At 38.7% G+C, this 24,135-nt stretch overlaps 1 protein-coding gene across 1 annotated transcript; it reads right to left on the reverse strand.

Moving 5' to 3' along the window:
• Positions 1-855: 855 nt before the first annotated feature.
• LOC148118761 (uncharacterized) lies at positions 856-22,584 on the reverse strand. Its single transcript, XM_087899419.1, has 4 exons — positions 22,481-22,584; positions 6,958-7,084; positions 6,702-6,762; positions 856-5,569 (listed from the first exon to the last, which is right to left on the reverse strand). The coding sequence occupies exons 1-4, from the start codon at positions 22,481-22,483 to the stop codon at positions 4,507-4,509; spliced, it is 1,254 nt and encodes a 417-aa protein (XP_087755545.1). The 5' UTR covers positions 22,484-22,584; the 3' UTR covers positions 856-4,506.
• Between the last annotated feature and the right edge of the window lie 1,551 nt (positions 22,585-24,135).

Below are 24,135 nucleotides of genomic sequence, written 5' to 3' on the forward strand. Positions count from 1 at the left end.
TTATATCTCTCTATTCAGAAGCTACATGGGATCGGCATCATGCTGACTTTTGCCTGATAAAACAGCTATAAAATGGTATGAATGTTGGTTGTGGGTTCATCATTCTGAAGACCAACCGTAGAATTAAAGAGAAACATCTAATAGATGGGGACTATTTTGAGCTAATCAAGAATGCATTATGGACTTTTAATATTTTAGTTCTTCTCAGACAACAGTAAAGGAATTGCTTTTCTGTTTACATCTGAGAATTTTGTCTTTATAATAATCCCTCTGTAAGGGTATCACAATACTGCCACCTGATAACCCAAATTCAGGTAGGAAAACCAGATCAGTCACTGCTCCAATCCCACAGTGGTAGTTAGTGTTACCTGTTCAGAGAAAGGTGGGATAAGTACTGGAGGTAGAAATAAACTAGACAATTTAGGATAAAAAAATTAAAAACCCTCATGACTCCCTATTGGCTCCATCATGGCTCACAATCTACTTCCCACTGGTGTTCCTGATTGCTAGACTTGCCCAGAGTCCCTCAATAACTAGTATTACCCAGATGAGCTGCAAGACTGTAGCAGCTCCCCTACAGGACTAAGCCAGCACAGCCCTTCCCAGCTTTGCCATTCCACCCTAGGGGAAGACAGGGCCCAAGGCTGGTAAATTTGTGCTTTAGTAGAAAGTCTTCCAGTCTCTCAGAATACTTCCTGTTCCTCTTCCAAGATACAGGGTCCCTTGTTTATGTATGCCATTAGAGATTCACTGACCAGTGCAACCAACCAGTTCACTCAGAGCTGAGAATTCCTGAAACCAAGCAAAGGTCACATTAAAACAATAACTCTTGTTAAGTCAAAATGAGGCCATGAATTAAAAAACAATGAAGTGTTTATGGAAGGGCTTAGAGGCAAGAAAGAGATGATGGAAATAATGTAACTACAATTCACAAATTTATTCTAGAAAAATTATAGATAAACAGGCTTTATGATCACGTGCTGTAGAGACGGGATTGGTATTAGAGGCGACAAAATATTAGTCACACATTTTATCTCAGGCTGTGCATCTTAAATATGTAAAATAACAGTTCTTTTAGGCAGGGCCACACCATTTTATTCAATTCTATTTTGGTCAAACTAGTTTAACTATTCTAAATTGGTTTCATGATAAGTTATGTTCTTTATCTAGATTCTTGATTCCTTGCTCTCTGGATTCAAGAAATGGCCAGTCAGAACATTTAATAATAATCTAAAATGGATTGCCTCACTACTTATTTCTAATGTAAGCTATGGTCTAAGGGGAGAAACTTGCATGCTCCTTCGTGGACATCCCTTTCTGTGCTGGGACAACACCTGCTTTACAGTTTGTCAATCGGAAGACACTCATTTACTCATCTATTTTCCTTCTCACTGAACAGTTAAGGCCCAGTGTTAAAGCAGTTGCAGGAATTGCTTTCTGGGCAGCAGAAGCAGGATTAGGTGTTCAAAGCAATTTTCAACTCTATAGTGTGAGATAAGCCTAAGCTACTGAAGACAGAAATGATCAACAGCATTTGAGAAAAAGGGAAAGAAATTCTTCATGACAGGAAACAATAGGGAATAGAAACAGATTAGAGCAGTGATGCATATAAAGTAAATAAAACTTAAAAAGTAAAAACAGGAATTATCTTTTTTAAAAAATCATAAAAATAATTTTTAAAAACACACAGTTATACTGACTTTGAAAAAGAGAAAAACATTCCCTACTAGAGAGACTGACATTAAAAAGATATTACTTCACGATGCCCCTATGTGCAATGTCAGCTGCTGAGACCTGTGACCTGAAACACACAGCTACAGTTAATGGATATGACAGGCAGGATTGAACATATAAGCATAGGAGAGTTCCCTTGTTAGAAATTCAATATTTATTGATTCAAGCTAACCTTCCCGAATTGTACACCTAAAATCTATCCTGCCTTCATTCATATGACATAGATTAACATATGCTGGGAAATTACAAAATAACTGATCCTGTCACATTTAGATGCTATTTCATAATGGTGACACCAGCAGCTGTTTGCTTACTGACAGTGTATGCAGTAAACTATTCCTCTTCTTTTGGTCTGAAGGTGGAAGCCATGCTCCACATACAAATTCTTTTCCTATTAATAAAATGGACAGTTGACTACATGATTCGAATTTTTAATTTTAGAGCTCAGTGGTGGTTGAGTTCTTTAATCTAATAATTTAGTTTAATCACAAGGGTAATAAGGTCATTGCTCTGGGGAGCAATGGTGTGGGATCAAGGCTACCTTATCCAACATACAAAAGTTTGTCTCAGAAACATTTTTCCACAATGCTGGAGGTACTGCTATTCTAGAATTAATATACCTTCCCAGGAATAAATCATTCACACACTTAAAGTTTAATAGACATGAATTCCTTTAACAACAGTATGCATTCAATGGTGGTTAATGCTAAAAGAAGAGACAACCTGGCCCAGATTTTGCATTCCATATATGCTGTCATCCTAAAGTCTTTTTTTTTTTAAGGTTCAGGCCTGAGGTTAAACATTGAACAGTTTAAATAGGGACAGGAGGATGCAAGTCTATCTACTTAGTCAGATGGAGATTTACAGATCAAAACTAACTTTTATCTTGTGCATTAGAATTGAAATAAAAAATATATCAGTACCTTATTGGAAATAAACTCATTCTTGTGGCCATAGTTAAATAGTCAACCATCTTTAGAAGACTTTTATTCTCAGTTCTCTCCTGATCATTCATTATACTTTCCCCTCATTTTGTGGAGATTTTGGCTTGGAAAATTCTTTAAGCCCCAAGTCTAAGTTAGTTTCTGATGCTATCAATCTTCTGAGTCATCAAGACTGAGGTAAAGATGAACTTAGAACAACCAATCACACCTTACTGCTATTAATGACATTTTCATGAGGCTATGATAAAAAATAAATAATAAATGAAATATTTTTTTCTTGAAGCTAAAGACAATTATGATGTCTAAAGTCTTTACAAAATCATTTTCAGATATAGAGTTTTCATCTGTGTGAGTTTATCCCTAGTTCCTGACTTTGAATTGAAACACATAGGCTTTAAAATATTTAGAGCACTAGAAACATGGCTGGACAGTTAAGAAATGTACAATCCCAGGACCAAGGTCTAATTTTTGACAACTTCCTGTAGCTTCTGGAGAAAATACTAGGGTCTAACATCAGAAACTAGTATGCACATTCACATACCCACAGAAAAACACACTGATATCACATAATCACAATTAAAACAACTCTTTAAACATATTTTCACTCATGAATGTTTTTCTCTTGTAAGAATTCATTCCTATAATACAGCTGTTAAGGTACCCAATGGCTTACAGAGTTTTTCATGAAGAAATCATGTTTTTCCATGAAGAAATCAGGTAGGGTTGAAGTCTGAGAAATCAACCCTTCTAAGTTGATGGAATGAATCATTTGGGAAGACTTATGATATGAGTCTGGTTTCAGGGTCAGGTCTTTCTCTCATTGACTCTGGATTCAGGAACAAAGTGTGTTTCTTTGTCTCAGTTTTAGAGCCAGAATGTATTACTTTGGTTCCAGTTTCACGGTCAAAATCATATATTTCACTGTCCCTGGTTTCAGGGTCTGGATGTGTTTTTTTGAGTGGCCCATTTACCCTACACATAGAGCTTCAAAAATTCACAAATTCATTTTACCATGAGTTTCTAAGTACAAACAGAATAAAAAGGACATAATGCTTGAAAAGTTTAACACTGTCAAATTTATTTCTACAGAAGAAATAGTCTTGTGTTGTAGGCAGAGGATTCTTGTTCATTCCTAGCTACCCAGACAAGAAATAATCACAAAGAAACTATATTAATTAATTAAAACACTGCTTGGCCTAGTATGATTTTTTCCTCATGATTTAGATTATTCATACATGCAAATGCTTTACCACACTGATTACAGTCATAGAGTTTATCTCCAGTGTGTGATTTTTATGCATTTGAAGAGTACTGTGAGGTGCAAAGCCTTTACCACACTTATTACATTCATAGGGCTTCTCTCCAGCATGTGTTAGCTCATCTTTGAACATGCCTATGATAAACAAAGACTACTACACTAATTACATGCATAACGTTTCTCTCCAATATGGGTTCTTTCATGCCTTTGTAGATGACTGTGATGTGCAAAGGCTTTACCACACTGATTAAATTCGTAGAGTTTCTCTCCAGTATGGGTTCTTTTATGTTTTTGAAGACTACTGTGACATGCAAAAGCTTTACTACACTCACTACACTCATAGGGTTTCTCTCCAGTATGGGTTCTTCTATGTGTTTAGAGAGTGCCCTGAAGTGCAAAGGCCTTACCACACTGATTACATTCATAGGGTTTCTCTCCAGTATGGGTTCTTTCATAACTTTGAAGATGACTGTGCTGTGTGAAGGCTTTACCACGTTGATTACATTCATAGGGTTTCTCTCCAGTATGGGTTCTTTCATGCCTTTGTAGATAACTGCGACATGCAAAGGCTTAACCACACTGATTACATTCATAGGGTTTCTCTCCAGTATGGATTCTTTCATGATTTTGTAGATTCCTGTGACATGCAAAGGCTTTACCACACTGATTACATTCATAGGGTTTCTCTCCAGTATGGGTTCTTTTATGTCTTCGAAGACTACTGGGACATGCAAAGGCTTTACCACACTGATTACATTCATAGGGTTTTTCTCCAGTATGGGTTCTTTTATGTGTTTGGAGAGTGAACTGAAGTGCAAATGCTTTACCACACTGATTACATCCATAGGGTTTCTCTCCAGTATGGATTCTTTTATGTATTCGAAGACTACTGTGACATGCAAAGGCTTTAGCACACTGATTACATTCATACGGTTTCTCTCCAGTATGGGTTCTTTCATGATTTTGAAGATTACTGTGACGTGCAAAGGCTTTACCACAGTGATTACATTTATAGCGTTTCTCTCCAGTATGGGTTCTTTCATGACTTTGTAGACTACTGTGACATGCAAAGGCTTTACCACACTGATTACATTCATAGGGTTTCTCTCCAGTATGCGTTCTTTCATGTTTTTGAAGATTACTGTGCTGTGCGAAGGCTTTACCACAGTGATTACATTCATAGGGTTTCTCTCCAGTATGGGTTCTTTCATGCCTTTGAAGATGACTGTGATATGCAAAAGCTTTACCACACTGATTACATTCATTGGGTTTCTCTCCAGTATGCGTTCTTTTATGTTTGCGAAGACTACTGTGACATGCAAAGGCTTTACCACATTGATTGCATTCATAAGGTTTCTGTCCATTATGGATTCTTTCATGCCTTTTAAGATCACTGCCATGTGCAAAGATTTTACCCCATTGATTACATTCATAGGATTTCTCTTCAGTGCATGTTCGTTTATGCATTTGAAGATGACTATGATGTGAAAAGGCATTACCAAACTCATTTCTTTCATAGGGTTTTAATGTAGTATGTGTTTTTCCATGACTGTGAAAATGACTGTCACGTGCAAAGGTTTTAACACATTGAGTATATGCAGAACATTTCTTTCTAGTTTGACTTTTTTCATGCCTACAAATATAATGGTACATGTGAAAGCATTACTACATTTAATACATTATTGAATATTTTTATCTGAATAAATTAATTTTACAATTAGTCCTATTTTAAAGAGGAATTATATGTTAAGGTTTTATCACCATGTTTACAATCTTGTTTTTCCCCTTCATTAAGGCTTGCTTTTCATCATTGAAGATAACTGAAAACAGCCTTTAAAACATGGTTCACATTTACAGAATCTTTTTTTTTGTATGAGAATTTTCATGTATTTGAAGAGAACTGAAAATCTCAGATCTTTACCACTCTTATTGTATTCATAACGTTTCCTATACTGAGCGTGATGCTACATTTGCTAAGTGAACTAGGACAAACAGAAGTATTTACACAGTCCTAGTACTCATGGTGCTTTTCTGAAATGTGAATTTGTTGATATATTAACAATGGGACTAGAAAACCAATTACTTGTATACGGAATATCAAATTCAACAAGTATACTCAACATGGGGAGTGCTACATATTTTCTATTTGTTCTGAGAGAGAGGTATGTTCTATCTTTTCACATCCCTATGCTCATGTGGCTTGTATCCAGAGTAATATATAATGTACCTAGTAAAGGAAGAATAACAAATATAAGGTTTCCACATTGAGTTCACCCAGTTTGACTTTCTGTCCTCATAGACTTGTGGTATATGGATTAAGGCCACACCAAAACAGCTGCCCCTTGATTCATAACCCTAAATGCCCCCTCACTAAACTTAACACAGCCACAAGTATATGGGTTAAACTACCTTTTCTATGGACTATTAGTGTAATAGATAGTTTTAGAGATCTACTTATCACCTATTCAACATGTATATCTTTCATAATATGAATAATATGAGATAAATGGATTGACAACTTTACAGTATAGCTCTCCTTGTATTATGATTCAAATGGCAATATAGGTTAAGACATTGTTTTCCTTCTTTAAAAAAAGGCTTGCTAATGTAGTTCACCTATCTGAAATTAATGTATATGATTTTGTGAGAATTTAATAAAAATCATTGCACTTTAATATGTACATTGTTGCTTTTGTTTAAAACAGATAGAATTAATTACAAATTCTTCAGAGGTACACTTGTACCAACTTATATGTGAAAATTACCTTTCATGTCTTCTAGAATTTTGACAATGTTCTTCAATATTATGGTCTTCCCAACTGTATCCTAAAATATAATGCCAGAAATTGAATGTTTTATATTAAAAATTGTAAAAAATTTAGTTATCATTTGAAGCAAACCTTACAACAATGCCTGATTTATTTACCCTATTTTTCTATCTCAATCATATTACAAAAGAGCATCATTAACCAATGAATAGGTGTTCCCTTATATGAAAGATGAAAGATAATACAGTCTTACCTATATTAGTGAGGTTTCTGTAGGTTTCTACCATTACATCTTTGTAGAGATTCTTCTGAGAAGGACTCAGCAAAGTCCATTCTTCCCAAGTGAAGTCGACATGTACGTCATCATAGGTCACTGAATTCTAAAATATCCCATAGAGGTGTACAACAGAAAGTATGATTTTGACAACACTGTAAATGTATACTTCTTTGACAGTATATTCATATAATTCTGGTGCTCCCCATACTTATTCCATGACAAAGACCTCATAATTTAATTACCAAGTCACTTCAGAAGCAAACTGAATAGGAGGTTCACCCCTGTCATTTCTGAACCCTTTGAATGGGATATCACCTTGCAAGAGAAATGCCTACTAACCAACAATGAAAGATACATAAACAGGTCACCAGTATAGAGTATAGATAAGAAAAATTGTATGAATGATTAATTCCTAACTACAAAAATAAAATAAAATGAAAAAGATGGATGCATTGAATCATGCCTCTAATCTTTGCACTCAGAAGGCAGAGGCATGTATATCTATCTGACTCTGAGTTGAATATCACCCTAGTCCATGCAATCACTTCTAGCGCAATGAGAAATACATGTTAAATACCTGTTTCACATGGAAAAAAATCAATCAAACAAACATAAAAGCTAGAAATAACTCATAGGTTTTGGCTAAGTTTCTACAAAGAGTTACACATTCACTTCAACTCTTTATTCATCTACCAGAAACCTGAAGTTGCCCAATTTAAACTGCAACAAAAATGAGATTTTACTAAAAGGCACTGTGTGTTTAAAAAATTACAAATGGACAAATGAAAACAATAGAAATTAATATGCTGATTATAAATAACACAGAGCAGGAAAGATGGCTCAACAGCAAAGAGTCCTCCTAGTCTTGCATACAGTTGGGCTCAAGGACTTACATGGGGAAATCATAATTATCCATTATTCCAAGTTCAAGGTTTCTAAGACCATCTCTTCATCAATGTAAGGACCATGTACTCACATGGTGCATACATATCAATGCATTCAGGTATAATACTCTTTTTAAAATAAAAATTCAAAACAAACAAAACAGGCAGGAAGAAGGTTATGCACCTACAATCCAATAACACTGAAGGCACAGGCAGTATTAATTTCATGAGTACATGCCATCCTGGGAAACATAATGATACCCTCTGTCAAATTTTAAAATTCAAGATATGCGTGAAGCTCAGCACAACAGCATATGCTTGATAGGAACAAAACCACCATACAACAATATAATAACAAAACAGCCCACCATTGGCACCGCCAGGATGGGGCGGTGAGTGCAAACGGGCAGGAGGGAGTGCCTTTGTTTTAATAGCCCGCCTGCAGCAAGGTAAGACTGCAGGCAGGGAGATTACTGACCAGCAACTGGCACTGATACTGTAGCAGGAGATACAAGGGAGGGGCAAGTGTGCTCCTGACCCGCCACACAAGCCTGGTAAGGGAACACACAATTTTCCCGCCATCCTTATCTCCCTGGGTATTCCGAAGGGACAGCTTCCCCCAGCTAAAATCTCTCCCCATGCCCACTTTCAGCCAGGAACCCCTTCCCTTCCTCTCTCCCTTTTTCAGGGCATAAAATCTTCGAACTCAGCCTGTGTGGGCACTGCTGGGATGGTACAGTGAGTGCAAACAGGCAGGAGGGAGTTCCTTTGTTTTAATAGCCTGCCTGCAGCTAGGTAGGACTGCAGGCAAAGTGATTCCTGGCCATCAAGGGCCACTTATCCTGTAGCAGAAGACCCAGCTGAGGGAAGAGTCATTGGAGAGCATGTGAAGGAAGAGATGGGCAGGTGCCAAGGCAAGTATTCCTCCAACTATCTGAAAAAAAACATGAAAACACCAGATCCCAGCGATCTTACGACAAAAGGACTTGAACACCCTATTCTGGAATAAGTGGAAAACAGTGTCATTATGAAAGCAATAGGGTCTCTTAAACAGGGTATGAATAACTCACTTAAAGAAATAGAAGAGAAATATAACAAAAAGATTGAAGAAATGAGTAAAGCAATGGAAGAGAAATATAACAAAATGTTTGAAGAAATGAGTAAATTTGTAAATGATACCCTGGGAAACCAAGAAAAAAACAATCAAACAGGTTATGGAATCAGTTCAAGAAATGAAAACTGAAATGGAGTCAACGAAGAAAACACAAACAGAGGGTCGGCTGGATATGGAAAATCTAGGTAAACAAACAGAGACTTCAGGAACAAGCATATCAAATAGAATACAAAAGACAGAAGAATGAATCTCAGATTATGAAGACACCATAGAGAAAATAAATGCTCTGATCAAAGAAAACAGCAAATCCAACAAATTCTCATCACAAAACATTCAGGAAATCTGGGACATAATAAAAAACCAAATCTAATAATAATAGGGGAAGTAGAAAGAGAAGAATGGCAGATCAAAGGTCCAGAAAATGTATTCAACAAAATTATAGAAGAAAACTTTCCCAACCTAAAGAACGATATTCTTATGAAGGTTCAAAAAGCATACAGAACACCGAATAGACAGGATCAGAAAAAAACTTCCCCTCACCATATAATAATCAAAACACAAAGCATTCAGATTAAAAAAGGATATTAAGAGCTGCAAAAGAAAAAGGTCAAGTAACTTATAAAGGTAAACCTATCAGACTTACAACAGACTTCTCTATGGAAACCATGAAAGCCAGAAGGTCCTGGATAGAGGTACTACAGAAACTAAGAGACCATGGATGCAAGCCCAGACTACTACACCCAAGCAAGCTATCGTTCACTATCAATGGAGAAAACAATATTCCAGGATAAAAACAAATTTAAACAATACGTAGCTACAATCCAGCCCTACAGAAAATATTAGAAGGAAAATCACAATCCAAGGAATCCATCATTCCCAACACTGCCTACAATAACTGAGACATCTAGCGACCCTTCACAAGCACAACTCAAAGAAGGAAAGCACATACACTCTACTACCCAAAAAAAAAAAAAAGAAAAATGACCAGAGTCAACAACCACTGGTCATTAATATCACTTAATATCAATGGACTCAATACACCTATAAAAAGGCACAGACTTAGAGATTGGATACAAAACCAGGATCCAACATTCTGCTGTTTACAAGAAACACACCTCAACCAGAAAGACAGACACCTGCTCAGAGTAAAGGGTTGGGAAAAGGTTTTCCAAGCAAATGGACCTAAGAAACAAGCGGGTATGTCCATTCTAATATCGAACAAAATCGACTTCAAACTAAAATCAATTAGAAGAGATGGAGATGGACATTTCATACTCTTAAAAGGAACAATTCATCACGAAGAAGTCTCAATCCTGAATATCTATGCCCCTAATATAAAGGGACCCACATATGCAAAAGAAACACGTCTAGAACTCAAGGCAGTCATCAAACCACACACACTAATAGGAGACTTCAACACACCTCTCTCACCAATGGACAGATTAATCAGACAAAAACCTAACAGAGAAATAAGAGAATTAATAGAGGTAATGAATCAAGTGGACTTAACAAATATCTATAGAACATTCCACCCATATAGGAAAGAATATACCTTCTTCTCTGCAGCTCATGGAACCTTCTTGAAAATTGACCACATACTCGGTAACAAAGCAAACTTCCACAGATACAAAAAAAATATTAGTAACCACCTGTGTCTTGTCGGATCACATGGATTAAAGTTAGAATTCAACAACAATGCTACCCCCAGGAAGCCAACAAACTCATGGATGTTGAACAGTCAACTACTGAATCACCCCTGGGTCAAGGAAGAAATAAAGAAAAATTTTAAAGTCTTCCTTGAATTTAATGAAAATAAAGACACAACATACTCAAACCTATGGGACACTATGAAAGCAGTGCTAAGAGGAAAGTTCATAGCACTACGTGCCCAATTAAAGAAAGCAGAGAAAGCACACATTGAAGACTTAAGAGCACACATGAAAGCTCTAGAAAAAAAGAAGTAGATTCACCCAGGAGGAGTAGAAGACTGGAAATAATCAAACTGAGGGCTGAAATCAACAAAAGAGAAACACAGAAAACAGTCCAAAGAATCAATGAAACTAAAAGCTGGTTCTTGGAGAAAATCAACAACATCGACCAACCCCTATCCAAACTAATCAAATGGCAGAGAGAGAACATGCAAATTAATAAGATCAGAAATGAAAAGGGGGACATAACCACAGACACAGAGGAAATTCAGAGAATCATTAGATCTTACTACAAAAGCCTGTATGCCACAAAACTAGAAAATGTAAAAGAAATGGACATTTTTTTAGATAAGTACCATATACCAAAGTTGAACCAAGACCAGGTGAATAATCTAAATAGACCTGTTAGGTGTGAAGAATTAGAAGCTGTTATCAAAAATCTCCCTACCAAAAGAAAGCCTAGGACCAGATGGTTTCAATGCAGAATTCTACCAGAACTTTTAGGAAGAGCTAATACCTATACTCCTTAATGTATTCCACAATATAGAAACAGAAGAGTCATTGCCAAACTCCTTTTATGAAGCTACAGTTACCCTGATACCAAAACCACACAAAGACACAACCAAGAAAGAGAATTACAGGCCAATCTCACTCATGAACATCGCCACGAAAATTCTCAATAAAATACTGGCAAACCAAATCCAAGAACACATTAGAAAAATTATCCATCATGATCAAGTAGGCTTCATCCCAGAAATGCAGGGCTAGTTCAGCATACGCAAATCTTTCAATGTAACCCATCATATAAATAAACTTAAAGAAAAAAAACCATCTGGTCATTTCATTGGATGCTGAAAAAGCATTTCAAAAAATTCAACACCCCTTTATGATAAAGGTATTGGAGAGACTGGGGATACAAGGATCATACCTAAATATAATAAAAGCAATATACAGCAAGCCGACAGCTCACATCAAATTGAATGGAGAGAAACTCCAAGCCTTTCCACTAAAATCAGGAAAACGACAAGGCTGTCCACTCTCTTCATACCTCTTCAATATAGTGCTTGAAGTTCTAGCAATAGCATTAAGACAACATAATAGGATCAAGGGGATTCGAATTGGAAAGTATGAAGTTAAACTTTCGTTATTTGCAGATGATATAATAGTGTACATAAGCGACCCCGAGAAACCCCAAAACTCTACCAAAGAACTTCTACAGCTGATAAACACCTGTAGTAATGTGGCAGGATACAAGATCAACTGCAAAAACATCGGTTGACCTCCTATACACAAAAAATAAGGAAGCAGAGAGGGAAATCAAAGAAACATCACCTTTCACGATAGCCACAAATAACATAAAATATCATGGGTTAATTCTAGCCATAGAAGTGAAAGACCTATTTGACAAGAACTTTAAGTCTTTGAAGAAAGAAATTGAGGAGGATACCAGAAAATGGAAAGACTTCCCCTGCTCTTGGATTGGGAGAATCAACATAGTAAAAATAGCAGTTCTACCAAAAGCAATCTATAGATTCAATGCAATCCCCATCAAAATCCCATCAAAATTCTTCACAGACCTTGAGAAAACAATAATCAAATTTATATGGAAAAACAAAAAACCCAGGATAGCCAAAACAATCTTATACAATAAAGGAATTTCTGGAGGCATAACCATCCCTGACTTCAAACTCTATTACAGAGCTACAGTATTGAAAACAGCTTGGTATTGGCATAAGAACAGAGAAGTCAACCTATGGAATCGAATAGAAGACCCGGATATTAACCCACAAACCTATGAACACCTAATTTTCGACAAGGGAGCTAAAGGTATACAATGGAAGAAGGAAAGCATCTTTAATAAATGGTGCTGGCATAACTGGATGTCAACCTGTAGAAGAATGAAAGTAGATCCATATCTATCACCATGCACAAAACTCAGCCCAAATGGAAAAAAGATATCAACATTAATCTGTCCACTTTGAACCAAAAGAAGACAAAGTGAGAAATAGTCCACAAGATATAGGCACAAGAGACCACTTCCTAAGTAGAACACCAGTAGCACAGACATTAAGAGAATCAATGAATAAATGGGACCTACTGATACTGATAAGCTTCTGTAAAGCAAAGGACACTGTCTGTAAGACAAAAAGGCTACCTTCTGACTGGGAGAAGATCTTCAGCAACCCCTCATCAGACAAAGGTCTGATCTCCAAAATATACAAAGAACTAAGAAACTAGACACCAAAACTCTAATTAACCCAATTAAAAAATGGGGTACTGAACTGAACAGAGAATGCACAACAAATGAACTTCAAATGGCAAAAAGACACTTAAGGTCATGCTCAACCTCCTTAGCGATCAGGGAAATGCAAATCAAAACAACTTTGAGATACCATCTTACACCTGTCAGAATACCTAAACTCAAAAACACCAATGATAGCCTATGCTGGAGAGGATGTGGAGTGAGGGGAACACTCATCCATTGTTGGTGGGAATGCAAACTTGTGCAGCCACTGTGGAAATCAGTGTGGCGGTTTCTCAGGAAACTGGAAGTCAACCTCCCTCAGGACCCAGCAATTCCACTCTTGGGAATATACCCAAGAGATGCCCTAATATACTACAAAAGTATTTGTTCAACTATGTTCATAGCAGCACTATTTTTAATAGCCAGAACATGGAAACAACCTAGGTGCCCCTCAACAGAAGAATGATTAAAAAAGGTGTGGAACATATACACATTACAGTTTTACTCAGCAGTAAAAGACAATGACACCTTGACTATTGCATGCAAATAGAAAATGCTTTACTGAGTGAGGTAAACCAGACCCAAAAAGAGGAATATGGTATGTACTCACTCATAAGTGGATTCTAGCCATAGTTAAAGGTCTTTGAGTCTATAATTCGTGATCCTAGAGAAGCAAAATAAGAAGGTGAACCTGAAGAAAATCATATGGTTATCCTCCTGGATATTAGAAGTAGACAAGATTGCCAGGCAAATTTTGGTGCACGGGGGTTAGGGTGGTGGAAGGAAGGGGAGGTTAGGGAGAGGGGAGAGGTAGAGGATTGTGGATGGCTTGGCAGAATGGGAGGGGGGAGGGAGGAAGGATGGTTGTGGGAGCAGGGAAGTTTATATCTCAACTAAGGGAGCCATTTTAGGGTTTGCAAGAGACTTGATTCTGGAGGGGTTCCCAAGCCCAAGGAGAGGTCCCCAAATTGTTCCATGGGCAGCAGAGGAGAGGGTGCCTGAACTGGCCTTGGCCCATAACCATACTGATGAATATTTTGCATATCACCACAGAGCCTTTTTCTGGCGAAGGATGGAGATAGAGACAGAGACACATATTGGAACACTGGACTTAACTCCCTAGGTCCAAATGAGAATCAGAGGGAGGGAGAAGGTGAGCAAGGAAGGCAGAACCAGAGGGAACCTTCATCCGATGATGGATGGAGATAGAGACGGAGACCCACATTGGAGCACTGGACTGAGCCCCCAAGGTCCAAATGAAGAGTAGAATGAGGGAGAACATGAAAAAGGAAGTCAGGCCCTCGAAGGGTGCGTTCACCCACTGATACAAGGGGACTGATCGAATGAGAGCTCACCAAGGCCAGCTGGACTGGGACTAAAAGAGCATGTGATCAAACCAGATTCTCTGAATGAGGCTGACATGGGGGCTGACTGAGAAGCCATTGGCAATGGCACTGGGTCTTATTTCGTCTGCATGGACTGGTTTTTTGGGATCCTGGTCTGTTTGGATGCTCACCTTCCTGGATCTGGAGGAAGGGGGGAGGAACTTGAACTTCCCACGGGACAGGAAATCCTGACTGCTCTTGGGAAGGGTGAGGGAGGAGGAGAGGGAGTCGGGGGAGCGAGAGGGTAGAAACAAAAATTAAAAAAAAATAGCATTACAGGACTAGGTGGATAAACAGTGATTTTCTGACATTGCCGAAGGTTGGGTAGCCCTAATTAGTTGTGAAAAAAATGTTAAACTCAAGCATCAGGTTGAACAATCATACCAAATGTGATAGCCGCTCTTGCTTTGGCTAATAAAGAACTTTGTTTTATTTTTAAAAAAGCCCACCTTTAACCCCAGCACTTGGGAGTCAGAGTCAGAAGTTCTCTGAGTTTGAAGCCAGCCTGATATATAGAGCTACTTTTAGGACAGCTAGGGCTACACAGGCAAACCTTGTCTTCAAAATATCACAAACAAAAATGAAAACAGTAGGCTACCAAATCACCTTAGCACTAAATAGCAGTTAATTATATTTAATCTTGTGTGATTGAGTCATAGCGTTTATGATGGTGGAAAGTTATGACAGAAAAAGAAGAAAGCTGACTGATTAGTTTCAACCACAACACAGCAGGCACAAAGAACAGGAAATGCGTTGAGGCTATAGAAACTCAAATTGTGGAATTCCTTTCTGTATGCTGTGATTGTCATTAGTTAATAAAGATACTGCTTTGGGCCTATAACAGAGCTATATGACAGAACTTAGGTAGGTGGGGAAAACTAAACTGAATGGTAGAAGGAAGAAAGTGGAGTTGGAGAGAAGTCATGTAGACACCAACAGAGACAGATGCTGAGCAATTTATCTGGTAAGCCACAGCCACATGGCAATACACAGATTAATAGAAATTGATTAAATTAATATGTAAGAGTTACCCTCTGTATGCTGTGAATATGTTTTATTCCCATTGGTTAATAAGGAAACTGCTTTGGACCTATGGCAGCACAGAATAGAACAAGATAAGAATGCCAAATGGAGATAGAGGAGAAAAGAAGGCAGAGTCAGGGAGATGCCATGTAGCCACTGAAGGAGACAGATGCTGGATGGAACCTTACCAGTAGGTCACAGCCATGTGGTGATACACAGATTAATTAAAAAATGGGTTAATTTAAGATGTAAAAGTTACTTAATAAGAAGCCTAAGCTATTGGGTATGCAGTCTTATAATTAATAAAATTTCTGTATAATTATTATGAGTCTGGGCAGTGGGGAAATGACCAAGCACCTTATGTCTATAAAAGGATATAATGAAGTTTGCAAGCTATACAGCACACACGAGATTAATATCTAAGTTCAATTGTCCTGTTAAGCATTCATGATTCCTTGACTACTAAGGGATCATACAAAGAAGCCCAAATCAGCCTCAATGCCTCACTGCCTGAGGGAACGCAACAGTCTGTCAGGAACTGGGAGGTATATAGTGACCCAGGAACCATGGACTTTAACCTGGTCTCTCAAGGGAGTAAGGCTGAGCCAGCTCCATGATTCCCTGAAGAGCCTACTGCCCAGTAAAATCCTATGACCTTGACCTCCACTCTCTGCCATTACTCACAACATTCCCATCTTCTAGGTCCTACAAGAACAGATGATTAAGCTCTTTGTCCAGTTTTCTAATATCTTAAGCATTCTTATAAGAGTCAACATTCCCAGGTCCTTTGCAGCAACAAAATCCTCTTTGAGTCCCATTTTTGTTCCAACTTTCTTCTCTGTTGCTGTTATTAAATTATGCAATCAAAAGCAACTCAGGTAATGAACATGTTTATTTGGTTGTTAACCCTATTTCACAATTCCTCCTTATGACAGTGTAGGATAGATTCTCAAGCTAATAACTAAAGGCAAAGCATGTGAACCATTGTTTTCTGGCATTCCCTCTTGCTTTGTCACTGTCTTGTGCTCAACTAGCTCTCCTATCTATCCCAGGGCTGCTTGCTCAGAGATATTGTCAACTCAGCAGAAGAGCCTTCCTATATCAATAAAAATCAACAAATCTCTCTCAGATACCTTAATATGGTATTCTGATCTAGGCATATTCTCAATTGGTATTTTCTCAGATCAGTAAAAGCTATGTCATGCTGATAGCTAAGGCTATCTAGAAAGAGACAATAATATACAAGAAGGTTTTAAAGATCTAAAGGTAATGTATTAATCATATCAATCACTTAAGCAGCAAAAACACAAAGAAAGTTAGATATGCCAGGAAATGGAAAGAGGCAAACATCTAAGACAAAGAAGAGAAAATTAAAACTGTCTCTCCACAGAAATTTCCCAAACCAACAAAAACTCAAGGAACTCATAACATGAGAAATCTTCTGAATACAAAATTGGTGAGACCATTATTTTCCAGAAAATAAACAATATACTTAGATAATAATGAATAAAATCAATAATATAGATGGGTAGCACTGACAAAGACATATTATGCTCCTTTAAATAAAAACAAGGTTCTAACCAAAATAAAACTCTAAGAAATTACTAACCAGCACTCATCTTATACACTTCAGTTCTTTATCCTTTACCAATAATAGAAAATGGCTTGGGTGCAGAAGGCTCTTTTACCAGAATTGGAGAGATTCACTTGAAACCTTTTTGTGCCTTAACTTCATAGAAGAAAATTTTGACTACATAAAAAATTTCATTATCTTATAGTAAAGAAAAGTATGTCTGTTAGGATCACTTAGACACCATTTTGCTCCCCCTGATTCATGATTGCCTGTAAGTCTGCAATCACAGTGAGGAAAAGAAAACATTTTAAAACAAAATGCAAGATAACAGATTTTTAAAGAATCAGTGGACACCTAAAGCAACTTGTTTTACTCTATTGCTTTATAAGTCACAAGCACTTTTGCAAAAAAGATTATTGCCATTTTGTGCATGTGTTTGTGCAAGAGTGAGACTTTCTTCCACATGTATACAAGTAACAAAGAAAAGAGGGATTCAGATGCCCTCAATCTGAAATGGTAGATTTATGAGCCTCACAACTTGATGGTAGGTATCTGAACTTAGGTCACCTCCAAAACTAATATGTGCTGAGCCACCTGCCAACATTCATAATACCTTTTATCAAATAAACCAAAAGTCTCTCACAGATTAACAAGAGCAACAAAACCTAAATAAATAAATGAGTAAATAAATGATCCTTGGAAACGGGATGCATCAAAATTAAGATGATGTGTATGTTAAATTTGCACCTAAAGGACTACAGTAAAATGATAATTCCCAACAATTTATAACAGGAAAGCTGATTACAAAGCTACATTCGTATTGGAAGCACACAGAGTAATCAACGGGATTATGAAAAATAGTACACAGACTGACATAATATGACTTCTTTCTGGGTGGTGGTGGTACACACCTTTAATCCCAACATTCAGGAGGCAGAGACAGGAGGATCTCTGTGAGTTTGAAGCCAGCCTGGTCTACAGAGAGAGTTCCAGAACAGGCTCCAAAGCCACAGAGAACCCCTTTCTTGGGGGGGAAAAATTACCACAAAGCTGATCAATCAAGAATGTGTATGATATTTGGGAAAGAATAAAGAGAATGGTGAGAAAAACTCAAGACCAAAGGTAGAAAAATATAGTCAGCTATTAATCAAAAGACCAAAGTAAACTTAGTCAGGAAATGTGTGATCTTGACCAATGTTATCCAGATACCTATGATTCTATGTGTATAGAAATTGAATAAAGACTTCACAATTTTCACAAAATTAACTCAAAGTGACCCTTAAACTGTTGTTTACTGATGCTCCAGCTACTGGTATTTCTTCCTGAAAGGCCCCATGTTCTAGAGCCTTTTCTTCAAAAAGAGATGATCTACTGCTACGGTCCTGCAAGTCCTTATACCTCCTTCTGTTTTCAGGTAAGCCCAACCATACTGATGCCCAATCACAAAACAATATAGAATAATTTATGCTTCCTGTCATATGGATTATAGCACAAGATATAAATTCTGTTCTATCTACCTGCCCAACACCATCCACACCTAAGAAACCTCTGCAGCTCTGAAACTCCCTTTGTGCCCTGGAACTAAACATCACTGAATCACACTATTGCAGCTGGTAGTAGCAGAAAGTTAGAAACATTTTAATCTTGCATTGCTAAACCAACATCATTAAAGTTCTACCAGCTTTTAAACTATTTGAAACATTTATAAGACAAACTTGAAAGTAGGCTTCAATATTCAGAACTTCTAGAAACCAGATTATCAGTTCTCAAATCTGTCTTCCCACTGCATACCAAAAGCATGACTCTGTTTCTACACTGGACAGTGATATTTCAAGCATAATATGTTACCATGCCAGGGCTGCAGAGTCTCCCTCTCCCCAGGAAATCCATACACAGGGAGGCTCAGAGGACAAGGACCACTGCCCAGGTCATTACATAGAGCAATAGAACCACAGCCTGGCTCATGGTTCGTCCAAATTCCAGCAGAAATGACAGCTTAACAGACCTTCTCTGAACAGCCTACACTCACTCTGGCACAGCTTGTGGTCTTCCTTACAACTCATTACAACAGAAGCAAAGATGAATCCTAGAAAGAACCACCTGTAAGCTACCTCCCACTATTATTCCTGCTTGCGAAGCCTTCCCAGAGTCTGTCAGTGGCTAATGCCACCCAGCAGGGCCTCAGAATATTATCAGCTCCCCTACTGGGTGTGATTAGAGATCAAATTACTCAGATATCACAGAACTTTCTGCTTGGCCCTTCCAGTCCAGTAGACAAGGCCCTAGTTCAAAAAGTTTGTATTTTAGTAGACATTCATCCAATTTCCTAGAGCATACAGTTTTCCTCATTCAAATCACAGGGTTCTTTGTTTGTACATTTCATTATATACTCAATGAGCAGTGCAGGAAACCTATTGCCTCATACCGGGGAAATCCTGCAGCCAAATACAAGTCACAATTACAATTGTTGTTAAAAAAAATGGACCATGAATTAGAAGATAATAAAGGGTCATGGTAAGGCTTGGGGACAGGAAAGAGAATGTGGATACAATATAGTTATAATCTCAAAAAATTATTTTGAAAAGTAGAAAGAGGATTTATGGCCATGGCTCATGGTTCATCCCTGTCCATGAAGCTCTGACAGCTCAGCCAACATGTTCTTCCTGGACTGAGGACAGTTGCTTCTACATTCACCAAGGCATGGCTTGTGGTCCTCCTTACAGCTCTGTACAGTAGAATAAGAGAATCCTGGAAAGAACCTGTAAACTATCTCTTGTGCTCCTAATTGCCAACCAGAGTCCCACTAGGACCACCCAGCTGGGCTTCAAGACATTAGCAGTTACCCTACTGCATGAGCAGAGATCAAATATCTCAGAAAGCAAACATCCTCCAGTTTTGTCCTTACACGCTATAGTCAGACAAAACCCTAATCTGGGAAATTTATAGTTTAATAAAATCTCCCATTCTCCCAGAGCACGTCCTGTTCCTCCTCCAAGACACTAGGTCTTCTGTGTGGTCTGTGGACCCATGAAGTGGCCAGATGGGACATTTATGGAACATCTAAAATTGATCACCTCACTACTCACAGCTAATGTCAACTACAGTCACAGCAGGAAAGATTTTACCCTCCTTCTTGTCCATCCTTTGTCTGTGGTGACTACACTGGCTTTACAGTTGGTCAGTGAACTCATTTCTTACACAGGTCCCATTTCACTCTTAAATTCACAATAAAATCTACAGAAATTGGAAGATGCTCACTCACTGATCTTTCTCCATGACACAGACCAGCCAAGGTCTAGCCTGGTAGGATTTGCAGGACTGTCTTTCCAGCACTAGGTAGCAGAGGCAGGATTAGGTGTGCACAGCAATTCTCAGTTACATAGTATGATACAAGCCTGAGCTACAGGAGACATTCATCTAAACCAGTTGTTCTCAATCTTCCTAGTGCTATGACCCTTTAATACAGTTACTCATGATGTAGTGACACCCCACCTATAAAATTATTTATACTACTACTTCATAACTATGTTTTTGCTATTGTTATAAATTATAAATATCTCTACTTTCTGATGGTCTTAAGGCAATGGTATGATAGGTTCATTTAATCCCCCAAAAGGAATCATGGTCCACAAGGTTGAGAATTATTGCTCTAAACTGATATAAATAAATAGAGAAATAAACAGCACTTTAAAAATGGAATGAAATGCAAAAACTGGGAAACATTGGAAAATAGAAACAAAGAGATTATAGCACTTATGCCATTGGAGAAAATGAAATCTAAAAAACGATAACCAATAATTGACTTCTTAAAATTATAAAAAATAAGACAACACTCAGTTATACTGACTTTGAAACAGAGTAGGCACTTCCCTGGTAGGGAGAATGCCATTAATAATTTGTCCTATGTAAAATGTTAGCTGCTGAGTGCTGTAAGCTGACACATGGAGTTACAGTCAATGGCCTATGTCTCAAACGTCTGAGCTGACTTCACTGTGTCAACCAGGATTGAACATATCTGCATGGGAGAGTTCACTAATTGGAAACTAAATACTTAGGAGTTCAAGCTCTCCTCCCTAAACCGTACACCCACCAGTGTCTGTCTTCATTCACAAGGAAGGAATTAATGTATGATGGGAAATTACACAGAAATTCAATCACTGTACCCCATTAGGTCCTTCTTTGTAATGGAGACCCCTGCAACCTGTGGCCTTAAACTTCAGACTAAGATCTAGCTATTCTCCAGTGTGTTTACCCCCTCCAATGTACACAGTACACGGTTCCTACTTCTCAGGTCTTACGGGAGAAGCCATGTTCCACATGCAAATCCTTTTATTGTTACTGCAATGAACAGTCCCACTGTGTGACTCAAACTGATACTTTTAGAGCTCGGTGGGGCAGGATACATGTAATCCAAGAATTTATGGTGTTCAGCCAGGAGAATAGTTAAGGGCAATGCCCTGTGTGGCTACAGACAGGATTCAAGTCCACCTCAATCAGCACAGGGGACACTGAGTCACATCTCCTTTCCTAAGAGCTGAAAAAACCAGCTGTTCTAGAATTATTATACTCTCCTGGCACACAAGGTTGTGACACCTTAACGAGCCCTGAGCAGCAGGTCAGAGGCCTTTGATGGGGAAGTGGGTCTTCTGGCTGCTTGTAAATCATGGTTGTCTCATTAGGAATGTACCTTAATGGCTGATTAATCCTGTTGAACAAACATTTGCATCTCATCATACTAATTTCTAACAGGCATGGTGTGCATGCTACTCATCTTTGGATATTTGGGATGCAGCCCTCCCTCACTTTAATTCTACTTTGTGTGACCTAATGTCTCCTAAGCACCGGTAAATCCTTATACCATTAATTCTATGATCACTATAATCTTCTACATCACAGTTTAGTAGCGGAGCACTACTCTACACAGTAGAAACCATATACAAGCCACACGAAATTAACTACAGACGGATCCCAAAGCTAAATGTTAAAAGTGCAGAACTTCTGAAGACCCAGGAGAGACCAAGAGTCTCCGCGTTTGGCGAATGTGCTGATATCTCTCCACACGCAACGATATATGCACGACAGACACCACCATCTGCGGCTCCCCATGCTCTGCTCTGTGCATACGCAGCCCAGGCAGTCAAGGGATTCAGCGGCTGCCAACAGAGAGATGCAAGTTTAGGACTACTCAAGCAGAAAACGCTAAACTCTGTGTCTGTCCGCTGGCTCCCACCCGGCCACCACATGGGCTGCGAGTCTCAGCGCCTCTCCACATACTTTGGGGACAGCAGCCCCTCGCTCGCCAAGCCCGGCCACTCCTCCCATCTGTGTAGAGCAATCCCTTACTCACCATGGTGCAGCTGCCAAGCTCACACTGCTATGTGCCCCCACAAGAGAACCGAAGCCCGGGAAATGGATCGGAAGTCTGGCTACCGTTAGGACCCTCCCATCTGAGTGGCAGGTCTGCTGGAGGTTCTGATTGGCTGGTGCGGTCTGAGTGACGGGGCGGGTGAGCAGAAGAAACTCAGCACCGTGGTCCAAAACTGGCTTCTAATCTAAAGACAGACCTGTGAGATTGGCTGGAAATTTATGCCAAAATCAACAGCAAGTCTCTTGCTAATGTACATCAATGGGTTCGGTTTTAAAAGGAAGCATACAATTTCAGAATATTAACTAAAATTAAACTAAATAACCTGGCATTAAAAAAAAAAAGAAATGAACTGGTGGAGGCACAGGGATATAACCCCAAAACTCCACAAAGAAGGTAGGCAGGTCTCTGCGTGTTCATGGCCAGACAGCTAGGAATGCTACACAAAGAAACACTGTCTCGAGAAAAAAAAAATCAAAAAAAATTTTAGAAAGTGCTTTCAAGCTTCTGCTGGTGAGTATTTATGTATCTGACATATGTGGCTGGTGGGGAAGGGATTTCTAAAAGAAATGATCTGTGTCCTGAAGGGGCTGCAGTATCTGAGAATGAATTCCAATGGCTGCCAGCAGAAGTGAACCTGGGTGTGTCTTCAGGTCCCTGGAGGAGGAGTGTAGCTAGCATTGACCTTGCCAATAGGCCCCAGTCAGATGTTAATGTCAGAGCCTGAGGTTCCTCAAAAGGGACTGAATGGAGACCCTTTCTTATCTAAATGCCTGACTTTGTGAAAAGGACTTGTGGGAAGAGGGCAGCACTTGAAACTAGGGTTTTTTTTTTCTTAGTCTTGCTGTCAGGATCTGTTCTCCTCAGAATGCTCCCTCCCAAAAGGGAAGGTCATGACATCTTACTCTCTTCCCAGGATACCTTTGTACCTTCCATCTTGATGGATCGTTATGTACTGGTGATTCATAACCCTAGCTGAACTCTTCCATTGTAAATAAATAAAGTAAGCAAATATGTCAACAGATGAATGAACGAATGGACGAACAAACCAACAAACAAACAAAGAAAGAAAAAGTTCACAGTTGTTTATTGACTTTTGTTTTTATAATGAAAACTTTTGACATGTGACTGAAAGACCCTCGATTTGGGGAGACTCTCACTCGAGCCTCGGGAAGACGCGAACCCCCCAGTAACTCACGAGAAACCGTCCTTGCTGCAATCACACGAGGTTTAATGACAAGACGACAAGACAGGGACCAGTGAACTGGGGCCGAGACTCATAACCCATGCAGGGGAAGAGTTCGACCCCTAGTGACCCGGAGAAGTAGTTTTTATAGGAAGAAACCACATAGCCCAGTAATCCGAAAGGGGGGGCAGGGAGGATCTCACAAAAGATTCTGAAAATTCCAGTGATGATTACAAGGGGGCAATTCGCTGCCTCTCAAGATCATTCTCAAAGGTCATAATCAGCTAGTTCCTATTCCGGTGATAATTATTAGGGGGTGACAATTACTAGGGGGAATCTCTTTGTCTCTCAAGATTGCTCTCAAGATTACAATCTACCTTTATCTTCAGCTTGTTCCTGGAACCCTAGAACTGGTTAACCTTAGATTTCTAATTCTTCTCTTCCTGCTAAA

This window comes from Myodes glareolus, chromosome 20 (assembly GCF_982192425.1).
Source record: "Myodes glareolus chromosome 20, mMyoGla1.1, whole genome shotgun sequence".
In the NCBI taxonomy this organism is placed as follows: Eukaryota; Metazoa; Chordata; class Mammalia; order Rodentia; family Cricetidae; genus Myodes; species Myodes glareolus.

Bases quoted from the DNA above. Each gene is read 5' to 3' on its own strand.
- LOC148118761 (XM_087899419.1), bottom strand. The intron at 6,763-6,957 runs GTAAGACTGTAT...ATTATATTTTAG, and splicing joins CAGAAACCTCACTAATATAG to GATACAGTTGGGAAGACCAT. The intron at 5,570-6,701 runs GTAATTTTCACA...TTATATTTGTAG, and splicing joins AATTCTAGAAGACATGAAAG to GCATGAAAAAAGTCAAACTA.